Source organism: Eulemur rufifrons, chromosome 21, assembly GCF_041146395.1.
Source record: "Eulemur rufifrons isolate Redbay chromosome 21, OSU_ERuf_1, whole genome shotgun sequence".
In the NCBI taxonomy this organism is placed as follows: domain Eukaryota; kingdom Metazoa; phylum Chordata; class Mammalia; order Primates; family Lemuridae; genus Eulemur; species Eulemur rufifrons.
The window spans coordinates 1,050,275-1,066,340 of NC_091003.1; the positions used below are offsets into that span (position 1 = coordinate 1,050,275).

At 47.5% G+C, this 16,066-nt stretch overlaps 1 protein-coding gene across 5 annotated transcripts in view; it reads right to left on the reverse strand.

The window, feature by feature from the left end:
- The window catches only part of SFSWAP (splicing factor SWAP), a 61,330-nt gene that overhangs the window by 10,393 nt on the left and 34,871 nt on the right, over positions 1 to 16,066 (reverse strand). For 4 of the 5 annotated variants that reach the window (XM_069497006.1, XM_069497004.1, XM_069497005.1 and 1 more), the window contains 4 exons: positions 14,852 to 15,017; positions 8,844 to 9,074; positions 7,578 to 7,768; positions 2,861 to 3,126 (listed from right to left, as the gene is read on the reverse strand). In XM_069497006.1, the coding sequence (XP_069353107.1) occupies positions 2,861 to 3,126; positions 7,578 to 7,768; positions 8,844 to 9,074; positions 14,852 to 15,017 (854 nt within the window). The remainder of the gene's footprint in view (positions 1 to 2,860; positions 3,127 to 7,577; positions 7,769 to 8,843; positions 9,075 to 14,851; positions 15,018 to 16,066) is intronic. The other variant, XM_069497007.1, reaches the window with a different exon arrangement.

The following is a 16,066-nucleotide window of genomic DNA, read 5'->3' on the forward strand; positions in this document are numbered from 1 at the left end:
GGCTCCGCCCTCCGCCCTCAGCGAAGCCACTGGCAGGAGCTGGGCGGGGCCCTGGCCGGTGCCGCTCTGGGCAAAACGTGCCGAACAAGCCAACACTGGCAGGGTTTTGTTTCCTCTTACTATACCTATTTTAAAATAAAGTTGTACTCTGAATTCATATGTTATCTGAACTGCAAAATCAAACACCAAAGATCTGACTTATTAGTTAACTTAAAAAAACAGCAAGATTTTGCTTCTTAGACTTGCCGTGCCGAACACATAAAAATAATATAAAAATATTATATATTTACATATAAAATATGGAAATCTAAATCTACCCTAAACTAAGAAAACTAAAAAAGATAAAATAATGCATATAAGGACTCAGTCTATTATAGACTAGTCAAAAAAAGAACATAAAACTTAAAATTCCAAGTGTTAAATAAATACTTCCAGTTCTGAATATAATAATCTGGGACATTGTATCACCTTTTCTTAACACTGAACAGACGGGATACACTGAAACACCCGGCATCAGAACCTCCTGTGTCTGCTAAACGCTCGACACTGAACCTGAGCGAATCTCGTCACGGTTTCCAGTCCCGAAACCGGAGATTTATGAAGGAATTATACTTTCTTTTGTTTGAGCCCTGCAGAAAACAATGATTGCAAAGAATTTTACTGAACATGGTTTATTAGGGGGACTTATTTAGGCCCATGTTATTATCTTCAGCTACATAATGTCATAGGAAATTTTTTTCAATAAGCAATTTAAAAAAAGTTTTTTTTTTTTTTTTGAGACAGAGTCTCACTCTGTTGCCCAGGCTAGAGTGAGTGCCGTGGCGTCAGCCTAGCTCACAGCAACCTCAAACTCCTGAGCTCAAGCGATCCTCCTGTCTCAGCCTCCCGAGTAGCTGGGACTACAGGCATGCGCCACCATGCCCGGCTAATTTTTTTTCTATATATATTTTTAGCTGTCCATATAATTTTTTTCTATTTTTAGTAGAGGTGGGGTCTCGCTCTTGCTCAGGCTGGTCTCGAACTCCTGAGCTCAAACGATCCGCCCACCTCGGCCTCCCAGAGTGCTAGGATTACAGGCGTGAGCCACTGCGCCCGGCCTAAAAAAAGTTTTGATATATACTTCTTGGGATATATCAACAAAGTTGTTCATTTCATTAAAAATCAGCAAGCTTTTTATTCTTGAGTAAGTGTAGGAAGTGATGAAAATTCTAAAGAACCAGCAAAAATGCAGATAGTGAAAGATCAAGTTTATCATGGAGGTGGATCCAATTTCACTGCAGGAAAGTTAGTGTAAATATTTGTCAAACCTTTAGGGGTCGGCCTGGCTAAGAGTAAGGAAAGCATATTGTTTTTAGGATATACTCATAGAGGCAAATGTATAAAATTGTACTTTTAAACTGTGCTTTTTGTTTTTAAGAGATAGGGTCTTCCTTCGTTGCCTGGGCGTGAGGGCGCTGCAACCTCCAACTCCTGGGCTCAAGCAATCCTCCTGCCTCAGCCTCCCAGTAGGTGGGACCATAGGTGTGCACCTTCATGTCCGGCTAATTTTTCTATTTGTCGTAGATTATAGGTCTTGCTATGTTGCTCAGGCTGGTCTTGAACTCCTAACCTCAAATAATCCTCCTGCCTTGGCCTCCCCAAGAACTAGGATTACAGGCGTGAGCCACTGCGTCCAGCCCATACTTTTTTTTTTTTTAAACATAAAGCATACAGGGCATCTGCATTTTTCCTATGGAAAGGCAAGAACTGACGTCAATGATGTAAGAGCCGCTAGATCACAACAGTACAAGTGCTGTGTCTGAGACTCGCAAGAGCCCAAGCGACGCAACACCTCACAGCCTGACGAGAGTCTGAAAAATAGGATGTGCCTTTTTGAACCTCTGGGAGCCACTGGGTCACTGTTTTTTTTAAAAAACTATTTTACGGCCGGGCGCGGTGGCTCACGCCTGTAATCCTAGCACTCTGGGAGGCCGAGGTGGGCGGATCGTTTGAGCTCAGGAGTTCGAGACCAGCCTGAGCAAGAGCGAGACCCCACCTCTACTAAAAATAGAAAAAAATTATATGGACAGCTAAAAATATATATAGAAAAAAAATTAGCCGGGCATGGTGGCGCATGCCTGTAGTCCCAGCTACTCGGGAGGCTGAGACAGGAGGATCGCTTGAGCTCAGGAGTTTGAGGTTGCTGTGAGCTAGGCTGACGCCACGGCACTCACTCTAGCCTGGGCAACAGAGTGAGACTCTGTCTCAAAAAAAAAAAAAAAAAAAAAAAAACTATTTTACTAAGCAGTAAATTCCATGACCCTTAAATGTCTGATTGTATCTGTTGCCAGAAATGTTAAGCCGCTTTTTCAGAAAATGGCTCCTGGTGAGGCGGCTTTGGGGACAGAAGTGACTCTGAGCAGGAGGCATGGAGAGGCAGACGGGTCCCACGAGACAGATCTGTGTTCTGTCCACTCTACACGCGTCGGCAGATGCTGTGCGGGAGAAACCCAACACACACCAAGCCACAAAGACTCCTTCCGTCTCGAAATTGACACCATGGAAAGAAGTCAGTGTGGGGAGATTCATTCATACAAACAGAACAAAGGAGCCCAGCACCCCACCCTGTGAATTTATCGCACATTCGGCAAACGTGCTGGACTTGCGAAAATTGAAATCAATCCATTGTTTAAACCTGGCAGAGGTTGATGAGCTTTGAAAAGTTAAATATAAGACAAAAAAGTAGTTCTACACGGTCTCACTTGGGCCTGCAGGACACACACAGGCACGCGCGTATGCACCTATTGCAAACTTCCTGCGGGCCCCAACGCACGCACATCAGACACAGGACACAGCAGCGGGCGCCGCCCTGCACACCCACCTAGACCGCCGCACCGTGCGGTAGGCACTGGGCAGAGAATGCTTTGCTTTTGAGTGTGACCGAGACCTGGACTTGGATGACGAGTGGTACTTCGGAGATCGCGACCTTGTTCGAGATCTCTTTTTGTGCTTTTTCTTTTTCTTTTCTTTCTCTTCTTCTCTTGGTGGATCTTTGCTTTTGCTTGAAGGCCTTTCGGGTGGTTTCACTTCTAAAGCAGGCGGAGGTCGGCCCCCAGTCAGCAGAGGACAGGGCCCGGCACTGGCCTCCTGGAAACAAAAGTACATGTCTGGGCATTAATAGGGAAAGTATGACATTTAAAAATACGTATTTATAAGATTTCGGCTTTGGGTCTCTCACACCAATAACACAGTAATCATCGCACAGCAAGGCCTGTGTCTTTTCCACGGCTATTACAAGCTCTCCCTGGCCGCTCAGGGGAGACGACCCCTCATACTCTGGGGCCTAAGTGACGCCTCCCATCTGCAGCGGCTCCGCGTCACGCTGTGGGCAGCTCAACGCAATGAAAAGACTATGGTAATAAAGATACTGTGTTAGAAAAGAATCTGTTTGTTCTTTAATAATTTTAACTTTCCGTTGAAAAAGAGATTCCCCGTACCTCCATGAAGTTTTTTATGAACCCTGGACTACTCTGAAAACAATTTTTAAAGAAGGTCCAAACTAAATGGGCGTCTCTTCGATTTTCCCACACATGTGCAGAAGAGCACACAAATCTCAAGCACATCAGCAAGGAACTTCCGCACTAGGGCACCAGCACCCAGATGGAGAGACAGCCGCCTTTCACCCGCCAAGAGCTGCTTCGTGTGAAGGCTGTGGCCAGCTGCCTCCAGTCCTCCCCTCCTCCTCCAGCAAGGTTCTTCCTCCAATTCACTGTAAGTCAATTTTAACCACAGTCATTAAACGCACAGCTCGAGACGCAGTGAGAAACCTGCAATTTATCATCTCATGCCTTGAGGACTGGGCTGCAAGGTTTTGGAAAACCATGCAAGTTTGGCCAGTCCCTGGAGAGTCACTCCCGTGGCCACACCCCCTTCCCAGTGTGCCCAGCGCACGGGACTCGGGAGCCAGGGTCCTGGCAGAACAGTGGACGCTCTTGCCTTCCTCACCAGGGACCTGACCGTTCACTCCTACGCGATCTCTGCAGGTTTTTTCTTTTTTCTTTTCTTTTTTTTTTTTGAGACAGAGTCTCACTTTGTTGCCCAGGCTAGAGTGAGTGCCGTGGCGTCAGCTTAGCTCACAGCAACCTCAGACTCCTCGGCTTAAGCGATCCTACTGCCTCAGCCTCCCTAGTAGCTGGGACTACAGGCATGCGCCACTATGCCCGGCTAATTTTTCTATATATATTTTTAGTTGTTCATATAATTTCTTTCTATTTTTAGTAGAGACGGGGTCTCACTCTTGCTCAGGCTGGTCTCGAACTCCTGACCTCGAGCGATCCACCCGCCTCGGCCTCCCAGAGTGCTAGGATTACAGGCGTGAGCCACCGCGCCCGGCCAGGTTTTTTCTTTAGAGATGGGGTCTCACTATGTTGCCCGTGATGGTCTTGAACTCCTGGCCCCAGATGATACTCCCACCTTGACCTCAGTAGCTTCCCAAAGCCATCGAGTGACACCCACTGAGCTCGGCCTTGCCAAGTCCTTTCCGAAGGCTCTGCCTAAATGCTCTCTAGACACATTTTCTCAAGGAAACCTATTTCACTGTGGGACAGTTCTTATCAGAAAGATCCCCCTCACTTCCAATTCTTCTAGTGTAATAAGTTTTCAGATTATATTCTAAATGATTTTATTGTTAAAACAATTCTAGCATGAAAGCACTTAATAAGAAACCAACCTCTACATCTGAGAACACCTATTTCCACTCTGGCACTAATGAAGATTTGCCCATAGGCAGATATTATGTGATATTTTAAATTAAAAATGCAGGAAGCTTTATTACGTTAGAAGGTTCGGCATCCTGGCGACGGCCTCTCGGAGGGAGATGCTTTCCGTCTACACAGACCAAAGCACCAGGCGGGGAGGCTGCGTCCTTGCGGTTCTCTGGGCTCAGAGGTGCCCCAGGCGGGCCCCGGTCTGAATGCGCACTGCCGTGCTGGCTGACAGAGAGCGCTGCAGCTGGACCACCAGGAAACCCAGCCCCACGCATTTAAACCCCCAGTAACTACAGACAGTGAGGAGGACACATGCACGAAATCTGAGACGGAACTCGAGGATGAAAGATGCTACTGGGATTTCAGTGCTGGCCCTGGTGAGGCCTGCGAGGGCAGAGGTAGCATCGGGAGCCCCCCCCCCCCCCCCCCGGCCCCAGGGAAGTCAGAACTGCAGCCTCCTGGGCTCAAGAGACCCTCCTGCCTCAGCCTCCTGAGTAGCTGGGGCTACAAGCTCACACCAAGACGCCTGGCTAATTTTTCTCTGTTTGGTAGAGACGGGGTCTCGCTCTTGCTCAGGCTGGTCTTGAACTCCTGAGCTCAAGCGATCCTCCTGCCTCAGCCTCCCAGAGTGCTGGGATCACAGGCGTGGGCCACTGCACACGGCCTGCAGGTATCTTTTAATTAACCCCTTTATTCACTGCGCAAATGATATTAAAACAATAAAGGAAATTAAAACAACCCACACACCACTCTAACAGTTCCTTTACTTTCTTAAGTTTTCTCTCCTTCCTTGCTATATGCACAATTTTTATAGCTGCAACCATGAAAGTGAAGACACTTTACATTCTCCTGGTCCCCTTCATCACACCAAAAGCATTTTTCTACGTGGTTGCAGCAGTCTCCATGATTTTTAGTTGCTGCGTATTTCATTCCTTACTGCTGCAGAAATCTCAAAGCTAAGGAACGACACAGGTCCTCTTTGCTTCTGCCTGAGTGGCTGGAGCAGGGGCCGTCTCCGAAGTGGTGTGGGGAGGGGCTGGGGAGCCAGCGTTCTGGCGGGTGTTTCCACCTCCCTGGAAACGTGAGACAGTTCCAAGGATAGGACAATAGCAGAGGTGGCTTCAGAGCAGGTGGTCTGGAACACCCAGGAGTTGGGGAGCAGGAACATTCCATAGCATTCCGTAACTCGACAGGGTCTCCCACAAACTCACATTCACTGCTCTTCCCAGTCTAATTCAGCTATTATTTTTGAGGCCTCCTGCCAGATTTGAGAGGATTTCAGCCTGACTCCTGACATAAGAAAGCGGATTCAAGGCTGGGTGCAGTGGCTCACGCCTACAATCCTAGCACTCCGGGGGGAAGGAGAAAAGATTGCTTTGGCCCAAAAGTTTGAGACCAACCTGAGAAACACAGCAAGACCCTATTTCTACAAAAAACAGAAAAATCAGCTGGGCATGGTGGTGTGTTCCTGCAGTCCCAGCTACTCAGGGGGCTGAGGCAGGAGGGTCACGTGAGCCCAGCAGTCTGAGGTTGCTGTGAGCTATGATGATGCCGCTGCACTCCAGCCTCGGAGTGCAGACCCGGTCTCAAAAATGAAAGCTGGTTCAGCCTTCAGCAGAATGGTAAAAATCTGAACTCAGAATGGTGCTTTCCACAGAAAAACAAATAAACCAAGTGACGACATGCAGAGGATTAGTTTTGAATAATGGTCTGGACTCTTAGAAATGTCAATATAATTAAAGTAAAAGAAGTGAAGTGCCCTGTTGTATGCTCAGGGAAACGTGGGCTACAAAAGACGCTTGTGGACACTTACGGAAACGTGGCCACAGCCTGCAGAGGACAGACGGCACCAAGGGTCCCTCGTGAGAGACACGAACGGGGCCATTACGCGGAGTGCTGCCCTGTCTCGTAGCACTTTTTAGCTACTAGTTGTGGATCTACAACTCGTCCTAACATCCCAGTTCAAATGTAAAGTGGCTTCTAATCTACCTAAGACTGCAGGCCCAGCTCCGAGGGTCTCGGTGTGGCCAGGTTACTGACACCGAGACAGGCCTCCTTTAAGCCTCGATGTGTCCGTCATACTCTGCTGCTTTTCCTACTTCAAAGAAGCCTTATCTCCAAAATGTTCCAGGACTCCCAGAAGAATCTCTAGATACCTTTGAAGTATAGTTTAAATACAAACTAAAATTCAGAAATAAAATGCTATAAAGAGTCTAAAATAAAACTTAAAAGACTCTAAATCGAGGAAACCAGGAGAGAGCAGAGCGTCACTGAACGTGCTCAGCTGCAGGAGTCGGTGGGTCTCGGGCCCGGCTCGAGCCCCGGCTGCACAGAAGCCTTGTGGGGCAGCACGCGAGGGTCCTGACCCTGTGGTCACCAGGGTCCTGACCACATCCCTGGTCACACCACAAGGAAGGGGCCACCTACCCCTGGAGTGTGTGCTCTCAACTCCCCCTTCAGAGAGACAACAGTGACCGTATCTTACTTTTCCTTTTTAATTAAAACTGCTGCTGCTATAGACCCTGGCATAAGGATTTCGGCCACGTGAGCTCAGAACCGGGGGTGGCAGCCCCGGTCCGTTCCCCACACATCACCAGCAGGCCCTGCACGAGGCCCTCCCTCGGCCCTCCCGCCAGCTCTGTGCCATGTGCTCCTGCAGGAGGAGGTGCCAGGACCTTACGGACGCACACCGGAGCCGCAAGGTCTGAAAGACCAGCAGGAAGGAGGAGCTGGTAGGCTACTGTCCCTCCCTCGGGCCAGAGGCGTGAGCGGCCGGAGGAGCGGCCGGAGGAGTCGCGCCCAGGCATGCGGCTGGGAGTTTCTGTAACGCACCTCCACGCTGAAAGCACTCTCCTCAGCTTTCCCAACTTCTGCTTCTGACAGAGGATTTTTTAACGTCTGTAAAAATAACGCTGCTTTCCTTTTACGTTCTGCTTGAAGCTGCTTCTCCTTCGACTCCTTAGACGCCTGGGCCAGCTTTTCCCGGGCAGCAGCTGCAAGGCGGTCCTCCAGCTTTTGCTTCGCTTAAAGAATAAACAAAACAAAACAAGAGAGAGACGTTTAGAGCACGCAGTATTTTATCTTCTAATCTCAATTTTCAAGGCAGCATAAGGTCATACAATGAATGCAGTTATTTAAAAACATGAGTATGATACAAATTTCAGAACAGGTACACACACCGGACAAATCGAATTCTGAATTAGTTTCTAATGCCTTTTGAACATTTCAATCGTGAAGTCACAAGGCCGAGGGGAATCCACACTGGGGAAAGCAGAAATAATGGGACCCTCAGAATGGCTCTCACACACGTGTCCGGAGTGTTCACCCAGGCAGTGGTGCTCGAGGAAAGTGCTTTGTTCCAGACATGTGACAGAGGTGTGGTCTACACGCACACACACACACACGCACGAGCAGGAATACACGCCTGCTCGGGGACAGCACTACAGCACAAGGCCAGTTCTTGATGGGGAGGCATATTGTGGTTAAAAATTTCCTTTTATAAATGCTGCTTGATCTGTTTGTGTATATACAGAAGAAGCAATTTGAGAAAACGTTAGAATAGGTAAAAACCACAAATGCAATCGTTAATTAACTCTTTAATGCAGGATATAATGTATTCTGGAGCAGGGTGGGAAGACGGTAAGATGCCCCCGGCACTGCGGGCCGTGGGTTGTGACCCGTGAAGATGAGCCCAGCCTGGAAGGTGCTGGGCACACGCCATCTTCAAGGGCGGGGGGCTCTGCGGGGAGACAGCCGCACAAAAGGGCCCCCCTGCTTCGGTGCGTGTCACCCCGGGGCTGCCGGCCAGGCACAAAGAGAGCCCCCATTAAAGCACTCTGCCGCAGCCCATTAGGTTCTGTCGGCCGCCGAGGCTCCTCTGCAGAGGACTGGCCAGAGGCACCGCCTCTCGCGCTCAGCGAGGAGCGCAGCTCGTCCGCTAACAGACTTCGAACCTCAGACACAGAGCACAACCCAAACGGTTCTCGTCTGCAAAGGCCTGAGATTCCACTTGGCAGTCTCAGTATTTTTGGCTTAGCAGAAAAGTCTTATATTTATGTATTTTCTTTCTTTCAAGAAGTTCAAAAGCTATCGACAAACCTTGCTTTGCTTCTAGCTCCTCCTGGGTAAGTTGAGGCTTCTTCTCCTCAACAACTACACAGGGTGGGGCAACTGCCGGGTTAGTGTGTGCAGCACTACTAGAACTTTCTTGGCCTTCTTTGCTTTCTTCATCATCATCACTGTCATCATCTAGCTTAACACGATTTTTTTCCAGGGGAAGTAGATCATTTTCTTTGGCCTTGATTGCAAAGCTTATTGGAGCAAATGAAGCTAGTGAGGAAAGTGAGAATCGTGATACATTTTAGGCAACTGGAAGCACAGAGCAGAATCGTCACAGGCCCTGCCACCCGCCTGAGCGTCAGCTGGGGGGAAGGGGACGACCAGCGTGGAGCCACATCTTACGCAGGGTCTGCCGCAGGGCTGAGGTCCTGTTCAAACGCCTGTCCCTGGACCCAGCATGGGTGCGGCTCACACAGACCCACACAGGAGCGGCCACCTTGCCCGCAGGGACACACTGCTGATGCCAGAGTTTTGGCATTGATATCTGCAATTTTCAGTGGTCAATTCTTATCATTTTTCTTTTATTACATTTTTTTCATGGCTCAATATATGGCTGAATTTGCTTAAGTAGGCATATGATGTGACTCCACTAAAAAAGGTATCTTTTAAAAAAACTCCATTATATAAAATAACCTTTTCTTATAAAGCAAAATTCTGGCATCCACTCCTTTATTCAACAAACATTTTTGCCTACTTTGTGGTAGGCGTTACGTCAGATCATTCTCTACACCTGTAAGAAAATGTTAAACGCGGCATACCAGGTGGTGCAATTTCCCCCCTAGAATATTCAGAAAACTTAATTTAACAGAAACACAAAGGCCCAAGAGGAGAACATCTCCATCCCAACCCACTCAACAAACATGGAATCCCTTTCTCCTTCCATAAATAGCTCTTAATGAGAGCTAATTGGATGTAATAAGATACTTTATTTTTAAAAACTGTGAGTAAATATTTACGAAGGAAATTCAAGTAAACCACAATGAAGTGGAATTTTAAGTGCACTGCAAACCTGCGGACTTCGGGAGGGAGGAGGATTCTGGGTAAACAAAGGCAGGCCTCAGACTGATTATAAACCTGTGTGTGACGTGAAGTGGATGCTAAGCATGTAGCGTCCCAGGTCTTTTGAAGCAGAGTAAGCTTTCATCAATGATCTCCTCAAGCTACAGAGTACACACCAAGATATTAAATGAGAGACCAGTATTTTATAAGTTAAACATAAAAAGTAGCAAAATTAGTCTCCTATTGACAATGTTATGCAACTGTATCCTATACTGGGACAGTGTATGTTTATATTCATAACCCCTCCAAGAACGAAGGTATAACAGAAGGGATTAAAAATATATTTTGTAAGGAGAGTCAATAGTAACCATTTTACTGTGGTTACATTTTTAAAAAGTCCTTATCTTTTAGAGATGCATACTAAAATATTTACAGAAAAATGCTACGATGATGGAGATTTGCTTCAGAGTATTCTGGGGGTGGACGTGAATGAAGTGGCTGATGCATTCCAAGCAAGGCCGGCCCAGGGTAACCTGCCCAGCACCCGCGGGTGGGCTGAGCTGTGCTCACCAGACCACCTTCTGTTTTTGTACATGTTTGAAATTTTCCATAAGAAAAAAAAATTAACAAAATAAACCCTTTACTGCCTATAGTAATATGATCCCTTTAGTAAACATAAGGTCAAGGAAACTTCTAGGAGAAAAAACTTCACATAAAATGTTAATCAAAATCACTCAAGGGGATAGACTAAAATGTGTCACCAGATGCTTTTGAAACAATTCTTTACAACCATCTCTTCTTCAAATTAGAAAAATTAGCAATCAACAAAGAATGTATTTAGATGAAAGTTTTTGGAGCACTTTCTGCCAACATTTACCATAAAGGGGTTATTTTAAAGCCAGTGTCTACTGCCAGGCACGCACTCTCATGCCTGGAACCCCAGCACTTTGGAAGGCTGAGGTGGGATGCTTGCTTCAGGCCAGCCTGGGCAACACTGTGGGATCCCATTTCTACAAAAAAGTTTAAAAATCAGCCAGGCGTGGTGGCACATGCCTGTGATCCCAGCTACTCTGGAGGCTGAGGCGGGAGGATCGCGTGAGCTCAGCAGTTCAAGGTTACAGTGAGGTACGATTGCACCACTGCACTCCAGTCTGAGCCAAAGAGCAAGACTTTGTCTCTCAAAAAATAAATATAACAATAAAAGTGATTTAAAGAACTGACTAACACGCAGGCTGCAGGCCTCCCTCGGTTCACCTTTCAGCGCCGCGAGACAGAAGACAGGCTCCCCACTGCGCAGATGTGGAAATGGAGCCCACAAGGGTTAAGTGACTTTCTCAAGGCAACTCGGCTCAGCTCAGGGGATGAGGAATTAGTTCTTTCTGTAGAATTAATCATAGAACTATTGCTTCTGCCTAGAACCTTCCTTGCAAAGCATCGCAACATATGGAAAGCATGTCCTGTGTCCTTTAACGAATGGTTTCCCACCAAATCAAGAATAAAAGCTGTGTGTCCATGCAGGGGTTTAAACACCCCGTGTGACCTGGGCTGCCCCTGCCTTCCGCCCCAGCTCCGGCCGCGCCCGCCTCACCACTGCCGCCCTCGCCCTGGCCGAGCGCCTGCTTGCTCTCCTGCCTGGCACTTTCTTGTCCCCGAAGGGTTGGCCCTAGGGGCACCTCCTCACACAGGCCCTGCCCGATCTGTCTCCTGCACACGCTGACGCAGTGTGGCACCCGGCACAGAGCAGCGAGCACCTGAGCGCAAATCCTCCATCTGCTACATCCAGTAGGCTTCCATTTTTAAGGTAATAACTTTTATTGCTAACTTCTAACTTCAAAAGTAATATGTATTCTCTATGGGAAGTTTTGAAAACATAAATGAGCAAACTGAAAGATGAACTGCAATTCAGATATGGAAAACACACAGAAGAAAACCCGGATCGTACCTTCTAGTTTCATAGCTCCAGTTTTCACTTAAGCAGCAACGCCTTTCTGGATACAGTGCAGACATGTGTCCACTTCAATACAGACCATTTTTTAAAAAAACAGCAATACTATTTCTTAGTATTGCCATGCCAATTATTTCACATCTCCCACAGCTGTTTCCAATTTTTTTTTTTTTAGACAGAGTCTCGCTCTCTCACCCGAAGTAGAGTGCCATGGCATCAGCCTAGCTCACAGCAACCTCAAACTCCTGGGCTCAAGTGATCCTCCTGTCTCAGCCTCCCGAGTAGCTGGGTCTACAGGTGTGACACCGTCCGTGCCCAGCTAATTTTTTCTATTTTTAGTAGAGATGGGATCTCGCTGTTGCTCAGGCTGGTCTCGAACTCCTGAGCTCAAATGATCCTCCTGCTTCAGCCTCCCAGAGTGCTAGGATTACAGGCGTGAGCCACTGCACCCGGCCTCCAATTCTTTTATTTATAAAAACTAACAGGCCCTATGGTGCACATCCTTGTACAAACATCCTGGAGAGCTGTATGCTTCTGGGGGTAGAAGGGCATCACATTTAAAATTTGGTCCACATTGCTGGGCTCTATCGACTCACACTTCCAAAAACAACTCGCCCACTGCCCACAGCCTCTCCATCATTGAGTTTTTTTTAAAACTTTATCAATCTAAAAGGCAAAACCCAAAACCTTGTTAATAAGGATATATTGAAAAAATTTATTTACTGGTCATCTGATTTCTTCTTTTTGGAACTATCTTTTCATGTTCTTTGTCCATTCTTCTACTGCAGTAATTGTATTTTCTTATTGATTTATAAGAGCTCTTTCTATGTTAAGGATATTAACCCTTTACCTTCTATTATGTTAGCAGTTACCATCATTTCCACATTTGTCTTTTAGCTTTCAGGTCCTGCCCCCAACAGGCCTATTAATTGTGGCTTCAGTTCTTAGAAAGTCCTTTCCACCAACTCCAAGATTATAGAAAAATTTACTTTTATTTTCTTCTACCTTTATAGACTTAGTTTTTACATTTAAATACCGAATTTATCTGGAATTACTGTTGTCAGATGTGATGTGTCTTATTTTTTTCCAAAATGAAAAGGCTGTTTTTCCAACATCAATTATTATTAAAGAAGTTTTATCATCAAAATTTCAAAATTTCTCAGCATCTACTGAGATAAAAGCGTGAAAAATCTTCCATCCGTTAACATGATAAACCACAATGGAAGACCTAACGGTGCCATACTGGGATTCCTGGAACAAATCCCACTTGCTCATAACCTGCTCCTATTCTAACAGACAGCTGGATTCAGCTTAATATTTTAACATCTATACTTGTCAGTGATCGTGGTCCACAGATTGCCAAGCTTTGAGAGTTTCATAATTTCCCATCTTCCTTAATGCTCTGGAGTAGCTTTAATGACACCGGCGTTCTGTTTCTTGAGGGTAAATTAACCCGACCTTGGTCTTGGCCGACTGCCTGGTTTTAGAGGCATTTCATTGACCAACATTTTAAAATTCTTTCAGGCCACGAATCTGTGTCAGTTTCCTATCTCTTCTGGAAACAATTTCAGCAATTTATATTTTCTTAGAAAAAAATATTTTTCAGTGATTTTTCAAATTTATTCACACTTACAGAAATACATATTATTCTTGTGCACATTCATGTTGTATATTTGCATTTGTTTTTTCTATATTAAACATGCACAATGACTGTGTATTTTATTGGTCTTTTCTTAATTTTATCATGAATTTCTGCCTTGATTTTTACTGATTCTCCTTTTCCTGCTTTCCTTAGATGCATTTTAGTTTCTTCCTAGGTCTTAGTTCAAAGCTCGTTTTCTTTTTATTTTTCGTTTACCAACATAAACATGTAAGGCTATATATTTTTCTCTGAATAAAGCTTCACTGCATTTGATGGATTTTTTATAAGTGACATTCTCACTGCCCTCACTTTCGCTGACTCACGACTTCTGTGCCCGCGATGCCCGCCAGTCTCTCTGCTCCAGCATTCAGGACACAGCTGGCCCGGACTCGGGGTGAGGCCACGTTCCGATCATTAAGTCGAAAATGCATTTACTCTCTAAACTGCATTTTCCTAGCGAGTCATCGATCCGTGTCGTCTGGTTACCCGAGATCTCCGCTCCTCCCCGACGAGGCGAGCCCATGCAAGGCGTGCTGGCACTCAGCCCGGCCCCACAGCCACCCTCTGCTCCAGCCCACCCAGGCCGCCAACCCACCAAAAACCTGAGATGGTGCCCCTGCCTCAATCTGTCCAGAGTCACCAGACTGGGTGAAGTCATTCTCCCAACCTCAAACCTGTAAGGTGTGCAACACCCACCTCCCGGGGCCCCCATGAGCTGGCCACGCCCACTTCTCCGGCTTCTCCCACATCATCGCCCACGTCACAGGGCCGGGCCCAGGGCCAGCCTTCTGGACCTCCACTCCTCCCTCCACACCAGGGGAGCATCTCCTCTCCAAAGCCCGTCTTAGCCCACCTAGTGGAATCAACCGCTCTTCTCAGGCGCTGCCACACGGACCTTTGCTGACATGCCCGCTCCAGCCTTCCCCTTTTGCTTTTTATCATATCGGCTATTTACACCCACGTCTGCCCTGTGGGATGAGAATCTCCTTCTAAGAACACAAGGTGAGTAAACTGAGTAAAGAGTATTGCCTGGTAGAGAGTCTCAAGGGACCTGCTTTGGCAAATAAAATAAATTTCCTGGGTACAACAGTTTGCACACAAACAATGTTTTGGAAGTTTGATGGGGTAAAGACATCGTTTGAAATTTTCCAAATAGGTTTGTTAACCCGCGCAGCACAGGCCGTGAGCCAAACACCCAAGACTCGCTTACATGCACGGGACCCCAAGTGCCATGCCAGGAAAGCGCGACAAGGCCAAGAAGGTCCCACGCAGCGACTCGAAAGGAGCCGCCGGTCCCACCCTGTGCTGCAGTTAGCGGCTCCTGGTCTTCAGGACCGAGACTCCGTCCTGCCAAGCGAAGGTGAAACCTGCAAGACCTGCCACGGCTCGGCAGCAGCGTACCTTTCACCAGCTTCCCGTCCGGGGCGGTCTTGCTGGACGCCGCCTCCTTCTTCCCGCTCGAGCGTCCTCCTGCCTCAGCCGCGTCCTCCGGCACGCCACCCTCCCCGGCGTCATCCGGCTTCTCGGGAGCAGCATCTGCAGGAGCCTCCTCTGGCGCTGACGCAGCCTGAGAGATCAAACATCACTGTAAACTGTTACATCAGAAATCATGTAGAAATTGTTGGCCGGGCACGGTGGCTCACGCCGGTAATCCTAGCACTCTGGGAGGCTGAGGCGGGAGGATCGCTCGGAGTCAGGAGTTCGAGACCAGCCTGAGCAAGAGCGAGACCCCGTCTCTACTAAAAGTACAAAGAAATTATATGGACAGCTAAAAATATATATAGAAAAAAAAATTAGCCAGGCATGGTGGCGCATGCCTGTAGTCCCAGCTACTCGGGAGGCTGAGGCAGGAGGATCGCTTGAGCCCAGGAGTTTGAGGTTGCTGTGAGCTAGGATGACGCCATGGCACTCTAGCCCAGGCAATAGAACGAGACTCTGTCTCATTAAAAAAAAAAAAAAAAAAAAAAAGAAAGAAAGAAGAAATTACGCATAAGTTGTCAAAAGAGAGAGATACGGTATATATGTACATTTCATTGGATAGTAGCATTTCTATGTCGTTGCCCAAGAAGCACTAAGGGACATGCTCCCAAATTCAGACTTGCTATTTTCTGCTATGACAGAATGAAAAGAGGGGTGAAAGGAGACCTTTTCTCCTCTGGAAACAGCACACTTCTGGAAGCTCTGATACTGCCTCGTGAACCCCTTTTCTTTGGACACTAATTACCGTTAGAATATCAGGTCACCCCCCACTGCCCACAAGGGGAATCAATCCCCTCTGGCCTGAGCCATCGGAGGACAAGGTCTGAAGAGACGCAGGGACAAGGCGGCTTACGCCACCTCTACCGAAACCGGCTTCAACAACGTCGGGTGTGCCCGACACTGAGACGACGAGGGCAAAGGCAGAGGACGGACTGCAGGACGAGAAGAAACGCTCCCGACGGGGACCTGGCGAGGGGGCAGGGCGTGCGGGCCGGGCGGCAGGCCATGCTGCAGGGCACAGGCCTCCACCCTGGTCCGTACCCGCAAGCCCACAGGGAGGCACACGCATACGTTCCACACATTCAAATACGTGTTCACACAACACAAGAGGAGTCAGAAAGGGTAGACAGCCAGAAC